At 45.4% G+C, this 20,134-nt stretch overlaps 1 protein-coding gene across 3 annotated transcripts in view; it reads left to right on the top strand.

Moving 5' to 3' along the window:
- The window catches only part of LOC106606919 (leucine-rich repeat-containing protein 4B), a 33,429-nt gene extending 13,777 nt beyond the window's left edge, over positions 1-19,652 (top strand). For all 3 annotated transcript variants that reach the window (XM_014203389.2, XM_014203390.2, XM_045720218.1), the window contains 2 exons: positions 6,143-6,649; positions 8,266-19,652. In XM_014203389.2, the coding sequence (XP_014058864.2) occupies positions 6,404-6,649; positions 8,266-10,218 (2,199 nt within the window). In that variant the 5' untranslated portion in view covers positions 6,143-6,403 and the 3' untranslated portion in view covers positions 10,219-19,652. The remainder of the gene's footprint in view (positions 1-6,142; positions 6,650-8,265) is intronic.
- Positions 19,653-20,134: the final 482 nt, after the last annotated feature.

The raw sequence follows: 20,134 nt of genomic DNA on the forward strand, positions 1-20,134 counted from the left end.
GTATCAGGGTAGGGGTGAAGGTGGAGGAGGCTTCCTAATAGGTTTCCTCTCAGTGTACCTAGGTCAGCAAGACAGTGGCATACAGGTAGCTTTGTTTTGCCTATTGAAAAGGTGTTCAGTCACACAGACAGTGTGTGTGTGTGTGTGTGTGTTTGTATGTGTGTGTGTGTGTATGTGTGTTTTTTTCAATTTTAAAGTTGTATTAGTCAGACAGTATGTACAGGATACACATGTACACCGTCCAACAAAATGCTGACTTGCAGGTTCCTTCTGGGCAATGCAACAACAATAAGAAATAATAATAGATAGGAATGTGAACATAGAGTAACTGGCTCAGTAGAAAATAATTGTGTGTGTGTGTGTTTTCCGTTGGTTTCCCTCCACTAGTCTGTGCGTGACTGTGTTCCTCCTGCAGAATAAAACCATTTTTTTGTTTTCCATTAAATCGGGGACTGTGTCATGATGCAGTATTCTCCTTTTCATTTATGTAAAAGCTCCTGGTCTTTGGTCCCAGAGTAAATTTCACTTGGCTGTTATTCAAATGCTTTAAACATTTACAAGTGCCTCTGTATAGAGTAGGCTTGGGGTCTGGTAGACTACCCAGTGAGTTGTCTACTGTGAGAGTAAAATGAAGCAGGATGACTACATCAGCCCAACATTTTAGGCTAGATTGTGTGTAGTCATTCTATTGGATTACACAGAAGTTGAATATGTAGAATAACGTGAACCAAGCACCTCTATGGCTGAGAACTACTGTAGAGAGACAACAAGAAGACTGCTGCTAATATCTGACAACAAATCAGTAGCTTAAAGTTACAGCATTTGAAATGTTCTCTACATAGTTGTTTCAAATAAATACTGTATCAAAGGATTTAGTTTTTCTTCGGTGGCATGGTTTTATTTTGGGGTTGGCTTCTGACTATTATCCTGCATGACCTGCTTTTCCTCTAGAAGGGATAAACAGAGAGAGATTGTGGGCTGGGGACTCTTGTAGTGCGGAGAGTAAAAAAACAGCCAATGTTAACCAGCAGACACACGGGGTAATCATATTAGTGCTGATTTATCATATCTTCCAGTTCTCCGCTGTGAGCTGTTCAGTGTAGATCACATGATAACAGAGAGCGGGCTCACTGTGGAAGTTAGGCAGGAGGGCGGGGAAACGATAGACCTCTCTGCAGTAACTTTCAACAGTTTCCTGATACTCGAGCTCTTGAAAATGAGTTTGTAAACATCGAACTTGTTGTTGGTAACAGGAGAGGTCATTAGATAGCGTTTACATGTGAAGAAGAAGAAGGCCTGTGATCTGTCACCGTCTTGGGTGTTATGTTCTAACCCTGGCCAGGGACTCTATTCAATCTGTGTCGCGGACAGAGTTACAGCGTGATTGAAATGTAAAGGCAATGTTCCCGTGTTAACGGAGACTGCATTCATGGTAAACGCTGCATGTGTCGGCTCAATCAAAAGGACCTTAACATTTCTATCGTGCAATCTGTAACGCTTCAGTGATCCAGATTGAACGGAGCCCTAGGTGTCAGTCTGATCAGATAGGTCAGGGGTCTCCTCTACATACAGATAGTAGAATAGATAGGAGCTCTGTCTGTCTACTGGGTGCCTGGGCTCTGTCTACTGAGCGGACATCTTGGTGTCTGAACACTCATTATTGATGGCTGGCTCCCAGTTCCAAACTGTTAGTCTGTCTGTCTGTCTGTCTGTCTGTCTGTCTCTGTCTGTCTGTCTGTCTCTGTCTGTCTGTCTGTCTGTCTGTCTGTCTGTCTGTCTGTCTGTCTGTCTGTCTGTCTGTCTGTCTGTCTTTTCTGTCTGTCTGTCTGTCTGTCTGTCTGTCTGTCTCGTCTGTCTGTCTGTCTGTCTGTCTGTCTGTCTGTCTGTCTGTCTGTCTGTCTGTCTGTCTGTCTGTCTGTCTGTCTGTCTGTGTCTTTCTTTCTGAATATGTGATTATGGGTGTGGCAGAGGGGAGGGGCATGTGGAAAGGGTGAGATACAGCTGAAGAGAGAGTGAGAAAGGGGCAGTGTGGTGAATAGGTAACCATGGTTACTCTTGGCTAAGATTTGAATTGAGAGAAAGTGAGAAAACAGGGGGAGGATTGAAGCGACAGTGGTCTCCTGCGAGGCAGACAGAGAACCGAGATCAAAGGGTTAATATGTCAGTGTTGCAGGTTAATCGTTCATCAGACTGAGAGGTCAATGCAGTATTTCCACCGCCACTGGACACAGCAGCAACACATGAGGAGAGAAAAATGAGAGGGAGAGAGAGCAGAAAGAGAGTGATCTAGAGGGAGATGGAGACAGGCAGAGGCCACTAAAATGTTGATGGTGACAGCAGTTCGACAACAGTGAAGCAGACGCCAACTCCAACTACTTCCAGTTCCTCGATGGACTCCGCTCCACTCTCCACTAACCAACCAAACTATCTGCCTGCATCTCTCTCTCAGCCTCACATCTCATCCCATCTCCCTTGGCTCCCTTTGATTTGGATCAGCTGTCGTCTCCCCAAAATAACTGCCGTACATACACATCAGTCCTAATGGTGGCTAAAATTAAACATAGAGGTGGCTGTCATTTCAAGGGTAATGCCTGCAGTCTGTTGTTATGTTACATATGCTGGGATGCACATAATAGCCACGATAGAGAAGAGAAACACTGGGGATTCGTTTTTCAGAACATTACATCTAGATTTAAATGATTCTTTCCCCCTGTGAGACAGTGGCGGTTCTAGACCATTTCAACTGGGGGGGCCAAGCTGGGGCCAGTTGTACTGTTAGAGGGGCCAGTTACATTAGACGTTATTGTTGTCATATCGTTTTCTTCACTGCATTGCAGGCATTAGCAGGCAAAAGACCATGTTCATAATCATTAGTGTTTCGCGTTGCCACTGTCTAATAACGGATGTAAAAGAAGAACGATAGCAAAGATTAGTTATGTAAAAATTATTTCCTACTCCACATTTAGGGGGTCCAAAATTGTTGTCACAGGGGCACTGCACTGTGACTGTCCCAGTATCCTACTGGTTCTGGTCTAGAACTGTGACTGTCCCAGTATCCTACTGGTTCTGGTCTAGAACTGTGACTGTCCCAGTATCCTACTGGTTCTGGTCTAGAGCTGTGACTGTCCCAGTATCCTACTGGTTCTGGTCTAGAACTGTGACTGTCCCAGTATCCTACTGGTTCTGGTCTAGAACTGTGACTGTCCCAGCAGCAGCAGGTCAGGACCGGACCTGTGTCCTGTTCACTTCTATCACACAGAGATGGTGCTGGAGATAGGATTTATCACGGTGTCCTTGTGTGTGTTTTAATGTCATTGCACTCTGCGTACAAATTATTGATCAATCTCACCCCTCTTTTGCTCCCTCTTTCTCCTTCTCTCTTTCCCTACTCATCTACCGTTCAGTGAGAGAAATCTCTTCTGTGCACCCATCTCCATCTTTTTTTATTCATTCTTCTGTATTGTCTTTCCCCTCCATCTCTCCTTTGCTCTCTCTGTTTTATATGCATCTCTGTGTTGTTGTTCCCCTCCCTCCATCTCTATCTACTTTATATTCATCTCTCTATTGAGTCTTTCCCCTCCCTCTCTATCTATCTTCTCTCTATTTTTCCCTCCTACTTTTTTAATCTTTATTTTTTCTTACTCCATATTTTCCTCTCTCTACGACCATTCTCTTTTTCATTCCCCCAACTATTTCTCTTTCTCCTCTGCTTCTGTCCCTCTAGCATCCCTCTCACTCCCTCTACTCCATCTATCTATCTTTATCTCCCTCTATCCCCAATATCTTGTTCTTTCTCTACCCCCCTCTCTCTCTCTCCTCTGCTTCTGCCCCTTTAGCGTCCCTCTCACTCCCTCTACTCCATCCATCTATCTTTATCTCCCTCTCTTTCTCCCTCTATCCCCAATCTCTCTCTCTCTCTCTCGCTCTCTTGCCTTCTCTCCCTCTCTCCCAATCTCTTGTTCTTTCTCTACCCCTCTCTCTCATCTCTCTCTCTGTTTCACTATCTCTCTCTCCCACTTTGCTCAACCTCTTGTTCTTTCTCTCTCTCCCTCTCTCTCTTCTATCTCTGTTTCGCTCTTTCACCCCCCCCCCCTCGCTCTCCCATTGCCTCTCTGCAACTGTTCAGTATTCATCTGTTACTGTAGTGTTGATAATTCCCTTCTCTCCCTTCAGCTGTACAGTCATTTATCAGATTAATAATCGCTCTCTCTCCCTCAATCTCTCCTCTTGTTTTTTACCCTGAGCCAAGTGTGAATGCCAAGCGTGTGAAATGTATTTGCGTGTCAGAGCCCCATCATTACAGCCATCATCATTAATAACAGTGGGCTGTATAGCTGTATGCCCTTATTTAAGGTTATTCAGGTCTAAATGACCTGCAGAGGGAGAGCAATTCTCCTTCGCTGGCTCCAGGAGCCTGGGTAGAGTTAACCATCTATCAGTGTTAAGGAAGACTGCACCCTTCACCACCATTCTGTGGCCCCTAGAGCATGTAATGCAGAGCCAGTATGGAAATAGAATTAGTACTGTCAACCCAATACCAGTGCAATGCTAATGGAGAGAGGATTTGGGTTGAAGTCACAGCTCAGTGTTTGGACACTGGGATTTAAAGACATGCTCCGGAACTTTGGCGACTACTGAGTATTTTTTTAAATCTCCCGCTTTGGGCTTGATGTGTCAATGTGTAGTTCATATATGCATAATATATGAGCAGAATTACTATCTTACCTCAATTAGCCATGAAATCCCTAGTTTGAAAACTGTGCTGTGCCATTTCCCTACATTTTTCCCCTTGTGGGCCAGCCCCCTAGCAATTCGACTTATAGCCAATGAGCTTCAGCCCTTCCCCATTTGAGTGACAGCTAGCCAAAGGCACACACAGAGAGAGAGAGAGCAATGACATAGTGCACATATCTGCTCAAACAATATGTGACGTAGTACGCCGTTTTTGGGGACCACTTTTGGCTCGTGAGCTTTACTTTCAGAACTGCTGGCTAAAAAGTATACAAAAGTACCAGCAAATCTCTTTAAACAATATTATTGGTATTGTACTGTCATCCTGAGAACTGTTGTCTTGAACGCGTGAGTGCATATACTGTAGAACCAATTCATGAATAACATAGTCATGAGTGTTTGGATTACAATATTACTTTTCATTCCAAGGGCGGACAGTAACCTGAAATGTATGATCCAGAGTTGCAATATTGTAAAGATGTCTGTTGTATGATGACACTGCTGTTCACTATAGTGATTTGCTGTAAGATTTGACCTTTACTAATGAGCAATGACACACACCTTTAAAGGCTTCTCAAGTTATGCACATGATTCACAGTCCTTTCGGAATAACGTATACCTGGAAGAATATTTTATTTTCCATTAGTTTTGCTCAGGGTAAATGTTTCTAAACAATTGGAGGAGCATGATATACTGTGCTACTTCTAATATCTGTGTTCTCTCTCTGTCTCTCTCTCTGTCTCTCTCTCTGTCTCTCTCTCTGTCTCTCTCTCTGTCTCTCTCTCTGTCTCTCTCTCTGTCTCTCTCTCTGTCTCTCTCTCTGTCTCTCTCTCTCTCTCTCTCTCTCTCTGTCTCTCTCTCTGTCTCTCTCTCTGTCTCTCTCTCTCTGTCTCTCTCTCTCTGTCTCTCTCTCTGTCTCTCTCTCTCTCTGTCTCTCTCTCTGTCTCTCTCTCTCTGTCTCTCTCTCTGTCTCTCTCTCTGTCTCTCTCTCTCTCTCTCTCTCTCTCTCTCTCTGTCTCTCTCTCTGTCTCTCTCTCTGTCTCTCTCTGTCTCTCTCTCTGTCTCTGTCTCTCTCTCTCTCTGTCTCTGTCTCTGTCTCTCTCTCTGTCTCTGTCTCTGTCTCTATCTCTGTCTCTGTCTCTCTCTCTCTCTCTGTCTCTGTCTCTCTCTCTCTCTCTCTGTCTCTCTCTCTGTCTCTCTCTCTGTCTCTCTCTCTGTCTCTCTCTCTCTCTCTCTCTGTCTCTCTCTCTCTCTCTCTCTGTCTCTCTCTCTCTGTCTCTCTCTCTCTGTCTCTCTCTCTCTGTCTCTCTCTCTCTGTCTCTGTCTCTCTCTCTCTGTCTGTCTGTCTCTCTCCCTCTCTCTGTCTCTCTCTCTCTGTCTCTGTCTCTCTCTCTCTGTCTCTCTCTCTCAGTAACTCGTGGATTCTTCTCAAAGGCCCCACTCAAATCCCTAGACGACAGAAAAAAAGGAGTAACATCTGTTTATGCACATATTTCTGTTAAACCCCCCTGGAAAAAACAGAGATAGACGGAAGATAAAACACCTTTAAAAATGAAACATTAAAAGGAACAAATTGCCACTGGAGAAACTAAGCAAAGTCAACCTGGTTGAGGAATCCATCATCTTGGGATCAACATCTTCGGAGAAAGGGCAGGGTCATGTCCCAGTTGCCATGCGCATCACCACGGTGACCTGCCTTCCCTGCCCCTCCCCCCTCCTCCTCCTATTGGTCCAGCTGCTACTGCGGCTCCTCCTCTCTGGGCCAGAATTTGTAGGGGCCGCCTCCCCCTGCCCCACCCATTGCAGCTGCTCCAATCAGGCCAGTCGAGTCATCTGTACGAGACAGAGTCTGGATGGGGTGCCTGAGAGCATATCAGTCAACACACGATACCTCAACCTGCAAGAGAATTCAATAGAGGTAAATATGGACTGTACTGACCATTATCCACTGTTAATTTATTTTGTTTGATTGTGTGCGTGTGCGTGTACTGTATGTTGGTAAGCATTATGTAAATGCCTGTTTTAATATACTTGTTTCAATGTAATTACCTGTCATTCACTCATAATTACCATGGAATAATGCCTATGTTCTCCCAGTGTTCCCCAACCATTTTGCAATTCAAATGGGAGGTCATGTTAATATGGAAATCAAACCGTAACATAGCAAACAGCAAAACACCAGGAACACATGTGTTAGCAGAATGTATGTCAGAACCCCAAGGTAGTTGTTGTGGTTTTACAGCTGCACTGGGACACTCCATTTAACCTCAACTTCCCAATGTGAACTTCCTCAGCATGTCAGCCGTGTAATAGAATACATATTCCCGCTGTTTTCAGTTTATGTATTTAGGAAATTTGCGCTCAGAAATGTGCTGCACTCTACAAATGTCTAGACAACTTCACAGACACGAGGTTGCTGAATACGCTAAGTCCATTTGTGAATTTGGATACAGAGTGTTTTAGGCTTTTGGCAAAGTTTGTGGCAAATCAATAAAGTGACTGCAGAGAGAGGAAGTGGACAAACAGCCATTCTATCTCACTCAGAGAGGCAAATGATTGGACTGTATAGTTGGCTACAGAAGGAAAAGGGAACATCAACCCTCATGGTTTGGTCTTACGGAGTTAAAGAGATGCAGCTTGTTAAAATATAAAATAAAGAAATAATAACATTACACTTCCCTCTTAGCCAACGGATTCTGATTGGATTTGTTGTATCCCGAAGCCCCACTTGAAATGATTAAAAATCTAAAAATATTGTAACACCTGGAGGCATCCTAGATTCCTTGGCTTATTTTTTCTCTTCTCTCCCCCAAGTACCCTGAGAGTAAAGCTTTGACAACTCCCACTCCCCTCTTAAACACCCCCACCCTCCCTATCACCCTCCCCCCTCCTGCTCCACATAAGGAGGATGCAGTGGCCTGTCTCCAGGAGCTTCTCACTGCCTCCCTCACTGAGAGCATTGCCCACACATATCTCACACAGCCATAGGTGACTTGCCTAGTTAAATAAAGGTTAAGTAAAATAAAAATAAAATGAAAATAGATTTTAAGGGATTTTAGTCCTGCTCACTAGCTGTGTGTCTGATGCCTGGCCAAATGAGCTCCGCTTGGACAGCCCAGATACTGGTGTGGGGTGTCCAGGGGCCCACCCAGTCCAAGTGCACCAGCAAGCATCTTCTCTCTGAGAAAAACAACCATGTCTCTTGTCTGTTCATTTACCAAAACGGATACACCACAATTAATCATTTCAGCCTCTGTGTTCATCATTTGTTTGTAGTGTTGTGAATTTTAATTTGGCTCATATCAGTGATTTGAAGTTTTTGTTTTCTCTTGCTGTAAGATTTGAGTTGATGTTCATGTTTGTAAAACATTATGGGAATGTTCTGATAGTGTCCCCCTGCATTCACACCTGTGCTATTGCTTTCACACTCTACCCAGCTGTCACAGCCACTGGATCTGCACCCTGTTTACACAGTCTAGTCACTCTTCATGTTGTGACATATTAACATTCTCCCTCTCCCTCTCTCCCCACCAGGTTATCAAGTCAGACACCTTCAAGCACTTGAGGCACCTTGAGATCCTGCAGCTGTCTAAGAACAAAATCAGTCAGATTGAGGTGGGAGCATTCAATGGCCTGCCCAACCTCAATACGCTGGAGCTGTTCGACAACCGCCTCACCCTGGTCCCCTCACAGGCCTTCGAGTACCTCAGCAAGCTGCGGGAGCTGTGGTTACGGAACAACCCCATCGAGACGCTGCCGGGCTACGCCTTCCACCGCGTGCCCTCGCTGCGCCGGCTGGACCTGGGAGAGCTCAAGAAGCTGGACTACATCTCAGACGCCGCCTTCGTGGGCCTGGTCAACCTACGCTACCTGAACCTGGGCATGTGTGGTCTGAAGGACATCCCCAACCTGACGGCCCTGGTGCGTCTGGAGGAGCTGGAGCTGTCTGGGAACCGTCTGGAGATCATCCGGCCTGGCTCCTTCCAAGGCCTGGTGTCGCTCCGTAAGCTGTGGCTCATGCACTCGCAAGTGAAGGTCATCGAGCGCAACGCCTTCGACGACCTGAAGAACCTGGAGGAGCTCAACCTTTCCCACAACTCCCTGCACTCGCTGCCCCATGACCTCTTCACCCCGCTGCACCAGTTGGAGCGGGTGCACCTCAACCACAACCCCTGGGTGTGCAACTGTGACGTGCTGTGGCTCAGCTGGTGGCTGAAGGAGACGGTGCCCAGTAACACTACGTGCTGCGCCCGCTGTCACGCTCCCCCCGGCCTGAAGGGCCGGTACATCGGGGAGCTGGACCAGAGCCACTTCACCTGCTACGCTCCCGTCATCGTGGAGCCGCCCACCGACCTCAACGTTACCGAGGGCATGGCTGCAGAGCTGAAGTGTCGCACGGGCACCACCATGACCTCGGTCAACTGGCTCACGCCCAACGGCACCCTGATGACCCACGGCTCCTACCGGGTCCGGATCTCCGTGCTGCACGACGGTACGCTCAACTTTACCAACGTCACGCTGAGGGACACGGGTCAGTACACCTGCATGGTGACCAACTCGGCTGGCAACACCACGGCAACCGCCGTGCTTAATGTCACTGCCGCCGACGTTGGTGTCAGCTACTTCACTACTGTCACCGTGGAGACAGTGGAGCCCAACGAGGGCCCGACAGTCTACGCGGGTGTCATGAACAGCCACAACGAGTCATACGTCATTACCCCGTCTGGCCACCAGTGGAGGGGGGGGATCCCTACCACCGCCTCCTCCCTGTCAGCCTGGTCCTTGTCCTCGTCCCGGGCCACCCGGCCCACCTTTACTGTGCCCATCACTGCCGAGACGGGCTACTCTGGCCTTGATGACGTGATGAAGACCACCAAGATCATCATTGGCTGCTTTGTGGCCATTACCTTCATGGCAGCCGTGATGCTGGTGGTCTTCTACAAACTGAGGAAGCAGCACCAGTTGCACAAGCACCACGGCCCTGCCCGCGCCATTGAGATCATCAACGTGGAGGACGAGATTGGCGCCGGTGCTGGTGGACGCGGGAGCGGCATCTCAGGGGGCGGCACCGTCTCTCGGGATGGAGGCGGAGGGGGAGGAGTAGGAGGAGGGCAGAGCCTGAGGTTGCATCACCCGGAGATGGTCAACCTGCCCAACCTGGCCAGACAGGAGCACCTCAACCACTACTACAAGGCCCACCACTTCAACAACAACATGATGGGCCTGGGCATGGGCCTCAACAACAACACCCCCTCCCTCTCCCCCTGTTCCCAGACCCAGAGCACCCCCAACTCCTGCGCACAGGGGCCCACCTCCACCAGCGGTGGCACCCCCACTGGTGGCTCGCTGCCCTCCCCTGTGCCCCTGCCCCAGCTGGGCATCCACAGCTCTCTGAAGGGGCTCATGGGGAAAGGCCAGAACCCTCAGATTGAGCCTCTGCTCTTCAAGAGTGGCTCCAAGGAGAATGTGCAAGAGACTCAGATCTGAGAGAAAGAGAGAGACAGATGGAAAAATAGAGAGAGATGAAGAGACAGAAAAACAGGGAGATGGAGGGAGAGAGAGGAGTCTGATTGTACTATCCCCATGGCCATATTTCGATAGAAAGTGTAGGCAGGCAGAATATGAAATATTACATAGACACTTCTTTGTATGGTTAGTGCATAGAGAGTGAGAGAGCGAGAGAGAGGAGAGATTGTTCTCACACCTCTACTGTGTCTGCTCAACACCCGTCCAAGCATTAACATCTTCTGAGACACTCCAAGACCCACACAGACACACACAGCCCGACACAAGGACAGGAACATTCTATCAGCTAACACATACATAGTGCATTATGAGATTGACAACTATGTGCCAAACTTGCGCATATCTGTGCCAACGTAAAGCCCTTGCAATCTATATATCCATCAGCAGCATTCCCAGACTGAATCAGGTGACCAGGTTCAATACTCAGACACAATAATAATCACCATGGTTATAACTAAATACAGATCACCTCGTATATTACCAGATACAATCCAAGTCACCATGTTTATATAGAGATAAGATCTGAGTCACTCTGTTGAAGTAGGCAGATAAGTGTTTGGGACTGTGTCAGAGCAGTACAGGGCTGCCCAGACGCACTCTGTGGAACAGGACAGAAGGGAAACCATTGAGCAGAACACAGTTTAGTGTCGGACAACAAGCAATGTGTAGGAAGAGGAAACAACATCCGCAACGGTTGTGTTTTACTTAGTGGGCTCAATCTCACTTTCTCTTTCACACCTGACTGGCTACTCTCTTTAAAGGAGAGGAAGGTATATGGAGTGAATCGTCGTTAAAAAAAAAATGTATTAGCAAAAAGGACTACGAAAGATACAAATAAACTGTGAAAGTACATATTATATATAAATATATTTTCATTCGAGGAAATAAATTATGAAGAATCTTTACCAAGTTTCTGACTAAATAGCCACAGCTTCTGAAGAATATATGAACTGCTGTCATAGCGGTCATCACTATGAAAACTTTGTTTGGCTAGAAACAAGATGGCCGACATTCTGTGCTGGAAAGGGACATACTGTAGTGGAGGCTGTGGATGAGCAAGAGCTAAAATTGGAAACTGGCACCGTGTTTGATTTGAATTTATTTTGGCTTCAATTTTTGTAGCATCACAAAGCGTTCCCTCTCTTGCTACATTTACATAAACAGGGTCATTGTAGAAGGGGGTTCTTTACTCTCCCATTTAATGAGAACATATGAAATATGATTACAAAACTTCACCCTTTGATACAAACAATATGGATATTGTAATGATGATGATAATTATAATAATTCGGTAAATGCTTATCAACCGTATACTGTAGATAGCTCTTAACAGCAGATATAGGTTTAGCATGCTCTCTGATTCAAGTGGTAATATCTAAAATTGCAATGTGATCGGTTTCAACTTCATGCATTCAGTATATCTGTATGCAATATATCATGATATTGAGAACAAATGATTATTATAATTATCCTCATTATTACTATTATCATTACATCATACACTGAGTGTACAAAACATTAGGAACACCTTCCTAATATTGAGTTGAAACCCATTTTGCCATCAGAACAGCCTCAATTGGTCGGGGAATGGACTACAAGGTGTTAAAACCGTTCCAGAGGGATGCTGGGCCATGTTGACTCCAATGCATCCCACAGTTGTCAAGTTGGCTGGATGTCCTTTGGGTGGTGGACCATTCTTGATACACATGGGAAACTGTTGAGCTTGAAAAACCTGGCAGTGTTGCAGCTATTGACACTCTCAAACCGGTGCGCCTGGCACCTACTACCATACCCTGTTCAAATTCACCCGCTGAATGGCACACATACACAATCCATGTCTCAATTGTCTCGAGGCTTAAAAATATGTCTTTAACCTGTCTCCTCCCCTTCATCTACACTGATTGAAGTGGATTTACAGGTGACATCAATAAGGGATCATAGTCTTCACCTGGTCAGTCTATGTCATGGACAGAGCAGGTGTTCCTAATGTTTTGTACAGTCAGTGTATAGGTGGCAGAGCAGCCTAGTACATCCTTATGAAAGTGATGTTTATAATTGATCCAGTGGGGAATGATTTGATTACACATGGAACGATGACGATCGCTTCAACCACCATATTGACTCCAACAACAGGGGATGGACTGTGTTCCACCAAACACCAACCTGCAGAAACAGGAAATATATGGTCCTCAAAATGGCTGCTCCCACCTGGCATCCTCACAGCCCATGCCTCCTCAAACTCCTCTGTTTTGTACAACAACACCAGTCTCAGCCGATCAGGACCCCTCATTTTATTCTGTTGTGTAAAAGACAGGACATGAACCTTTGATGAAGACTGCTCGTTTGCAGGGGATTATATCAGAACTCAGTGTTCTCATGTGTGAATGGAATTCATGGCAGCAGGGAGCTAAAGGAGGACAGCATTTTGAAGCATTTGAAAGGTAAGAGAAATCTATTCAGTGAAAGAGACAGAAAGCCTAGGATTTTTTTTTTAAGGAAAAGGACAAATAAATGAAAAATATAGAAACGTATAGATCTCTTAAAAAAAAGCTATTAAGTGTTTTTTTCATTTAGTTTTTTTATCTAGTTTGATTATTTCCTTTATCTTTTTTTAAATCAAATGTTATCTCAATTGTAATATTGTTATTGTTATTATAATTCGATAATTACACTGGTTATAATTCTGAAAGATGTTCTGTCAGCAGAAGTCACATTGAAAAATTAAAAAACCTGGCACACAAAATGGCGGTTGAGCTCTGTGAAACTTGGTGGCATTAGTTTTTTTGTGTTTTCTCCCCCATTTAATTGAAATATAACTGTTTGTGTGTATCCCTTTGGCTAATACAGCTGTGCTTGAGATGACACAGAATGTGAAATGGCCTGCGAGGGGTCTTTTCCTGAACAAGGAGGACAGGATAGATCCTGCTTTGATTTACAAACTTGCTCACGCTCTCTCTCACCCTGTCATTTTCAGAATGTCATAGCTATCAGTGCTCCGAGTGTGATTTCGTTAAGTCAACACCCTGTTTCCATGACTACCTACCCTCAGAATAATGCGCCAAACAGCGTCACAGCTTGCCCGATGCCCCCTGTCAATCATGTTCCTTTAAGACAACATATCTCTCTACAAGCCGGCCAGTGTTCTTCCAACAGTAGCAAATCACCTTTCACAGAGTGCCCATATCCTAACACAATGTCCCTACAGGTTCCTGCCACCAGGTTTCCCTGGCAACTGTTGCAGCTGCGACAGTCCTCATCATAGCATCTTGATTTGGGTTTCTGATGCAAATAGGAGGGAACAGACAGTATAGAAGGCTATTAACATATCCATGGTCCTCACAATAGACATTTATATTTTTTCACGGCGCTTACGCAAGTGATTTACACATTCATGTTGCTTATGGAAATAATGAACATATTCCTTTGGTTTATTCCAGTGGCTTACATCCTGTATCTATATCCTCTACACACACTTTTGATTTACTTATGCAGTGATTTACATCGTCTATATCACTTCTACATGTCAGTTGCATATTCCTACACCAGTGCTGAACGTATTCATGTACCTTGCACTTGTGATTAACACTCATATCCCATGCACCAGTTATTAACATATTTATTTTCCCAACACCAGGGATCTTTAATCCCCTCACTAGTTATTTCCATATTAATGTGTGTGTGTGTGTGTTCAGTGGTTCTGACAACAACTATTCCCCCAGTACTCTGGATGTGACTCCCTGCCTGTCTTGACACCTCAGAAAGCATTATGAAGCTCTTATGAAGTGTCACAGAGAAGAGCCAAGCTAGAAAGGCTTAGTGGCAGAACGAGTTTGGCCAGTGCCCCACAGTCCCAGTAACATCACTGCAGTGACTGAGTCACACAGCACTGAACACACACTTAACACTAATGGAAACGCTGTGTTTACTGTGCAGGAAGAGACCCGCTCACTCAACCATTCAGGGAATAAGTAAAGTGTGTGTGTGTGTGTGTGTGTGTGTGTGTGTGTGTGTGTGTGCGTTCAGTTACAGTACCTACAGTAGTATTTTCGATTACTATGGCAACTTGATATTGTTTCCATTATTTAGAATGCCGCTAAATCAGTGTGTGTGTGCATGCGCCTGCTAGGTGAGTGTATGTAATGTGTGGGTTGTGTAAAGAGGATGCAGAGAGAGAGAGGGAGGGAGGGGGCCAGTCAGACCTCCATTTTAAATCCCCAGTTTAGAGCAGCTCTCTGTCTGTTTCCCTCTGCTCCAGGCTGTTCTATGATCCTCTCACTGACACTTTAAGTAAAAACGGGATTTCTAGTTAAGCAGGGGTTTTCCCCCCTCTCCCCTCTGCCTATTGGGATAAGCCCTAGAGATCAAAGGTCTGCTCTATCATGGCCAGTCTCTTTAGTATTCCACTGGCCTCTGCCTCTCTCAACTCGTAGTCAATCTGAGGTTACGAGCTTGTGGTCAAGTCGCGTGTCACACTGCCCTAGTTATCCTCACTGTTAAACCAGCCAATCAAGGCTATAGTGTTTCTTAATTGGACAGGGGTCGATGGCCTCGGTTATCTTGACATGTTTGGCTGTTCTAGCTCAGGTTCTAGCTCAGGTCCTGGTCTAATGATCTTTGTGTTTTTCATGTTTCAGGGGCCTTATTTGAGCTTGAGGTGAGCATAGCCTTGTTTAGGTGAGACAACACCTTTAGGGAACCAGCCAGGTCCACCATTGGAGCTGGTCCCATATGTGGGTGGTGTACAGATGTAAGCCATAGAATTATTCAGTTGTTATCTTCCCGCGTAGAGTTTAGTTTAACTCTGTCACCCAACCATTTAAAAATAGTTGTAAAACGACAGTGGAGCCGCTACATTATAGTGTCAATGATGCAGACGCTCCAGCGCCAAATGCAAATGTTCCTCCCAGTTGTCAAGGCCAGAAGTGTCGAACCGCTGTAATTTATAAGCATTATTATTGCTATCATATTTTTTAATGGCCATCAGATGGCCTATGAATACAGACCCAGAGAAACCTTGCAGCTTCTATTGTCACACATCATGATGATGATGGCGACTGAGACGGTGGTACGTTCAGATGATGATGATGGCGACTGAGACGGTGGTACGTTCAGATGATGATGATGATGATGGCGACTGAGACGGTGGTACGTTCAGATGATGATGATGATGATGGCGACTGAGACGGTGGTACGTTCAGATGATGATGATGATGAGACGGTGGTACGTTCAGATGCAGATCTGTGTGTCTGTAGTCTCCAGTCTCCTAGTTTAACTCTACATCATGGTCAGACCAGAAGTCAGCGGGTGATTTTATTACTATGACGCCAGTCGGTCTTCAGATGGGTTTTAAGCAACTCTACTTCTGCGAGGCTGGTGTTTAGATGCTCTCTTGGTTATTCTGGTTTTGCGTGTGGTGCTGGCTCAGAGTATTTCCTGTCCATCTTCTCTCTGTGAGGTTTTGTGGAGGTTGAGATCAGATGCTCATGGACGTCAGTCTGCGCCGTCCGTGTGATTTGTACAAGAGCCTGCAGCCACTTATCCAACAGGCCTCCCTGTGCCTACGCACAAACGTAGGAGAGCACATGCGTACGTGTGCACACATGCACAAGCACATATAGGCATGAGCGCACACATATTTGCAGATTGACTGACTGACTGACATTGACTGACTGATTGATTGTGAATGATTGATTGAAAGGGGCTTTCTTAATGATGTGTGTCTTTGTGCGGTGGGCTTAACACAAACCTCTCGCCAGCTCCCAGCAGGGCTGCGGTTCAGAGGCTGGGGCTTTGTGTTCTGTGAAGGTGTCCTTAATTTGAGAACAGAGAGACATTAACATAAGGCTTATTTCATTGTTTCCTTGGCAACCATGTTCTCTGTCACAAGATGTCCGTTTTGGTTGACTTGGGTGGCTGACATGTGAGTGTTAGCGTGCCGTGACGCGGGGGAGATTAGCGGTGTCTCATCGTGGATGACTTCATCTTCTGTCTGACTGTGCTGTGCTAGAGATCAGGAAACCTCAGGTGGAGAGGAAGTTTTGTTTTTAACAACCAAATGTAGTATTATTTAGATTTCACATGTTTTTGAGAAACTTACCCCAATCAGTGATTCACTTCCTCATCCTCGTAAGGGGGCTCTGAATAAACATGAACAAATTCTCCAAAAACACCCATATACGTTCTTTTAGGAACGGCAAAGCTCTCAGTATATAACCTCTAAAGACCTGCATCACTATTTTGAGAGCTTATCCGTTTCCGCAAACTGGACCCTTCTATAACATGTCATTTACATCAAAAATAGAGATTTGGTTGCAAAAAAGCTAAATTCTCCTTTAACACTGTTACTCCAGCACTCTAATGGGACATGCTGAAAAGCCTGTAATTGTGGAGTACAGCATAATGGATCTGGTCATCAGGCTAGGCCTTCCTGAGCACACTGTAGCTGTGGTGTTCAGCTGGGACACTGTTCTTCATGTCTTACAACACCCTGTTCTGAGAAGGAACATTATGGAACACTTCATTCTAAAGGTTCAAGAACATTAAGATACTTGTTTTTGGAAGTTCTAGATTAGAGAAATTGACTCCTCTAATCCAAAGTGTTCCAGACTTGAGAATTGGAACCGCTAATGACAGATGTTCTAGAACACTCTGACATCCCCTGCAATGCTCGGGAACCTTCCCTGTTGATCAGGGATGTGTTGTGGAGTTGTTGGATTCATATCGGAATGTCCTGAACCATCGGCGATTATTAAAGGATGTGCTGAGCCAGCAGCTGTGCCCCTCTCCTCTCAGAGGACAAGCTCGCAGTCAAGTCTCCCAACAGCAACACACATTCACCCCCCTCTGCTACTGTGCTCTCCTCTTCTCTACAGCAACACAGCACACAGATTTACAGTTTATGGGCGCCTTGGCTCGCCATCATATTCACACTCTACTGTGTCTGATGTTTGTTTGAAGCTGGGCGGCGGCCATAGCGTACATTACAAAGCTTTGAAGTGCAAATGGCGGTCTGCTCCGCTGCACCCTATGGAGGGCCAGTGTAGAATAACCACGGTGTGAGAGGAATACGCAGCCAGGGGACCATGTGTTGATAGTCGTTTCCTTGTGTGGGGATAGACTGGTGCCCGCAACCCAGTGTGATGCAGGGTCAAGTTCAAACCAGACGCCAACACTGGTGGTCAGAACCTCCCTAGTCAGCCAGGCAGCAGAGTAGAGCTGGAGGAGGAGTCAGGGCTCTGAGGGCTGACCTGACTAAGTCGCCTAAAAGCGTTTTCTAAATGGCATATAATTGTTCTATTATATTACCTCCAGAATCAATGCAATGAACAAACTTGAAAGGGAGAAGCAGAGTAGCAGTAAACATTCATCAATATCAAATCAAGTTTAATGGGGCAACCCTCAGTTCTAACAAAGCACCTCCCCGCCATTGTTTTGGTAAAAGGCTGAGGGATTGGGCATTGTAACCACTCTCAAATTCATAGGCAATGTAACCACTCTCAAATTCATAGGCAATGTAACCACTCTCAAATTCATAGGCAATGTAACCACTCTCAAATTCATAGGCAATGTAACCACTCTCAAATTCATAGGCAATGTAACCACTCTCAAGTTCATAGGCAATGTAACCACTCTCAAGTTCATAGGCAAAGCTATGGATGCAAGTACTGACCTCGCATCCATGATATCAACACTCTAGCTCTAACTATGTTTTAAGGCTATACAGTGTTTGTTTACGTTTACTTTGTTTACAAACATTGGAGTAAAACAAGCTAATAGTTTGGAGTTGAACTAAGCCCATGAGGGATTTAGAAGTTAGATTCTTCAAGAATCAATGCGTACATTGAATGAATACATCTATTGATGCTCATGGACACATCAGTGATGCAACCTGAGGTCATTTGGTGTTTGGGGTCTTTCAACGTGGATTTATAAGGCCCTTTAACTGGAGATATTGATTTTGTCTTAACTTTTACATTTTTTTAACTTGTTGTCTCCCCCTGTCAGTTTTGGAGGTGTGCTGCTGTCCTCATTGGTGCTGATGTATTTATTCAGGCTGGTCTCCTTCAACCTCCGTCTCTGACACCCCCCTTTGACACTTTATTTTTACCCCGCCCCACACCATCAGCCACCAGCTGGCAGAGTGTGGCTTCTAATGCGCTCAAACCCTGGTGTTACTTAACACGTTTACCTCGTGTTCACCATACATTTACCTCACAGGAGGTTGGTGGCATCTTAAATGGGGAGGACTGGCTCATGGTAATGGCTGGAGCGGAATCAGGGAATTGGTATCAAATACATCTAGCACATGTTTCCAGGTGTTTGATGCCATTCCATTTGCTCCGTTCCAGCCATTATTATGAGTCGTCCTCCCCTCAGCAGCCTCCTGTGCTTTACCTCATATATCCAACATGGTCGCCCACAGTGTATACCTCACTCACCACAGAACAACCCTTTTCCCCTCAGGCAGACAACTCCCTCTCACAGACAGACAGAGAGACAGGAGGAATGAGCGATGAGGTTGACTGTCAGAGGACACTGAGACGTCCTGTCACTCCTTATCCTGTCTGGGTACTGGCCTGGGTATGCTACACTGTATCTGTGTGTATATACACTGTATTTGTGTATATCTGTGTGTGTACGAGTGTGTGTGCCTGTCTATATGTGTGCGTGCATTCCCATGTGCTTGTACACAGTTGTGCGTTAATGAGTGTGTGCGGTGTGCTTGGGTATAAGAGCATGTGTGTGCAGCGTGTGTAAGAGCATGTAACGTGTGTGTGTGTGTGTGTGAAGAAGAGAGCGGGACATGAGGGGGAACGCTGCGGTGCTTATATGTCAACCAGTGCTGGAGGGGCCGATGACTCTAATCCTCACCCACGGGAAGTGAAGGAGCATGGCTGACTTACCCCCTTTCTCCTTGTCTCCCTTTTCTCACCCTGTCCCTCAGAAATGTAGATAAAGCATCAGTCTCTGCCTGTCCCTGCCTCGCTCTGAGTCACACACACACACACACACGCGCGTGCGCGCGTTATTTCAACCCTAACCCTCTCTCAGGAAAAAAGGGAAAATTAACACTACAACAAGCCTACACTTGAGATATTTCCTTCCCTCTGTTTAATTAAACATAGACTCCATCTGCTCTTTTGGTTCGCTTCTTCTTTTCTTCTGCAATATTGACTATGGTTGTTCTCGTGATTGTTTCTTATGACTTTGTTCTAGCCTGTTCTAACCATGGGTGTGTGTATTAACACTGGACACATGTCACGTGTGTGTGGAGGAGGGGTCATTTGTTCTGCTTAAAGGTTCCGTGCCAAATCTTTTTCAGACCATTCAACCTCTGTTCATGTGCCATACTGAGACATTTATGGAATAAAAATTACGTTGTTTTTTCACATAATCCCTATTGAGATGCTGGTCGTTATTTTGAGTGACAAGTGAAGTTTGAATGTCTCAGAGAGAGTTCTATGTGTATCTACAGTTGAAGTCGGAAGTTTACATGCACTTAGGTTGGAGTCATTAAAACTCGTTTTTCAACCACTCCACAAATTTCTTGTTAACAAACTATAGTTTTGGCAATTCGGTTAGGACATCTACTTTGTGCATGACACAAGTAATTTGTTCCAACAATTGTTGACAGACAGATTATATAACTTATAATTCACTGTATCACAATTCCAGTGGGTCAGAAGTTTACATAAACTAAACTGACTGTGCCTTTAAAAAGCTTGGAAAATTCCAGAAAATGATGTCATGGCTTTAGAAGCTTCTGATAGGCTAATTGACATTATTTGAGTCAATTGGAGGTGTACTTGTGGATGTATTTCAAGGCCTACCTTCAAACTCAGTGACTCTTTGCTTGACATCATGGGAAAATCAAAA

This window comes from Salmo salar, chromosome ssa06 (assembly GCF_905237065.1).
Source record: "Salmo salar chromosome ssa06, Ssal_v3.1, whole genome shotgun sequence".
NCBI classification, from domain to species: Eukaryota; Metazoa; Chordata; class Actinopteri; order Salmoniformes; family Salmonidae; genus Salmo; species Salmo salar.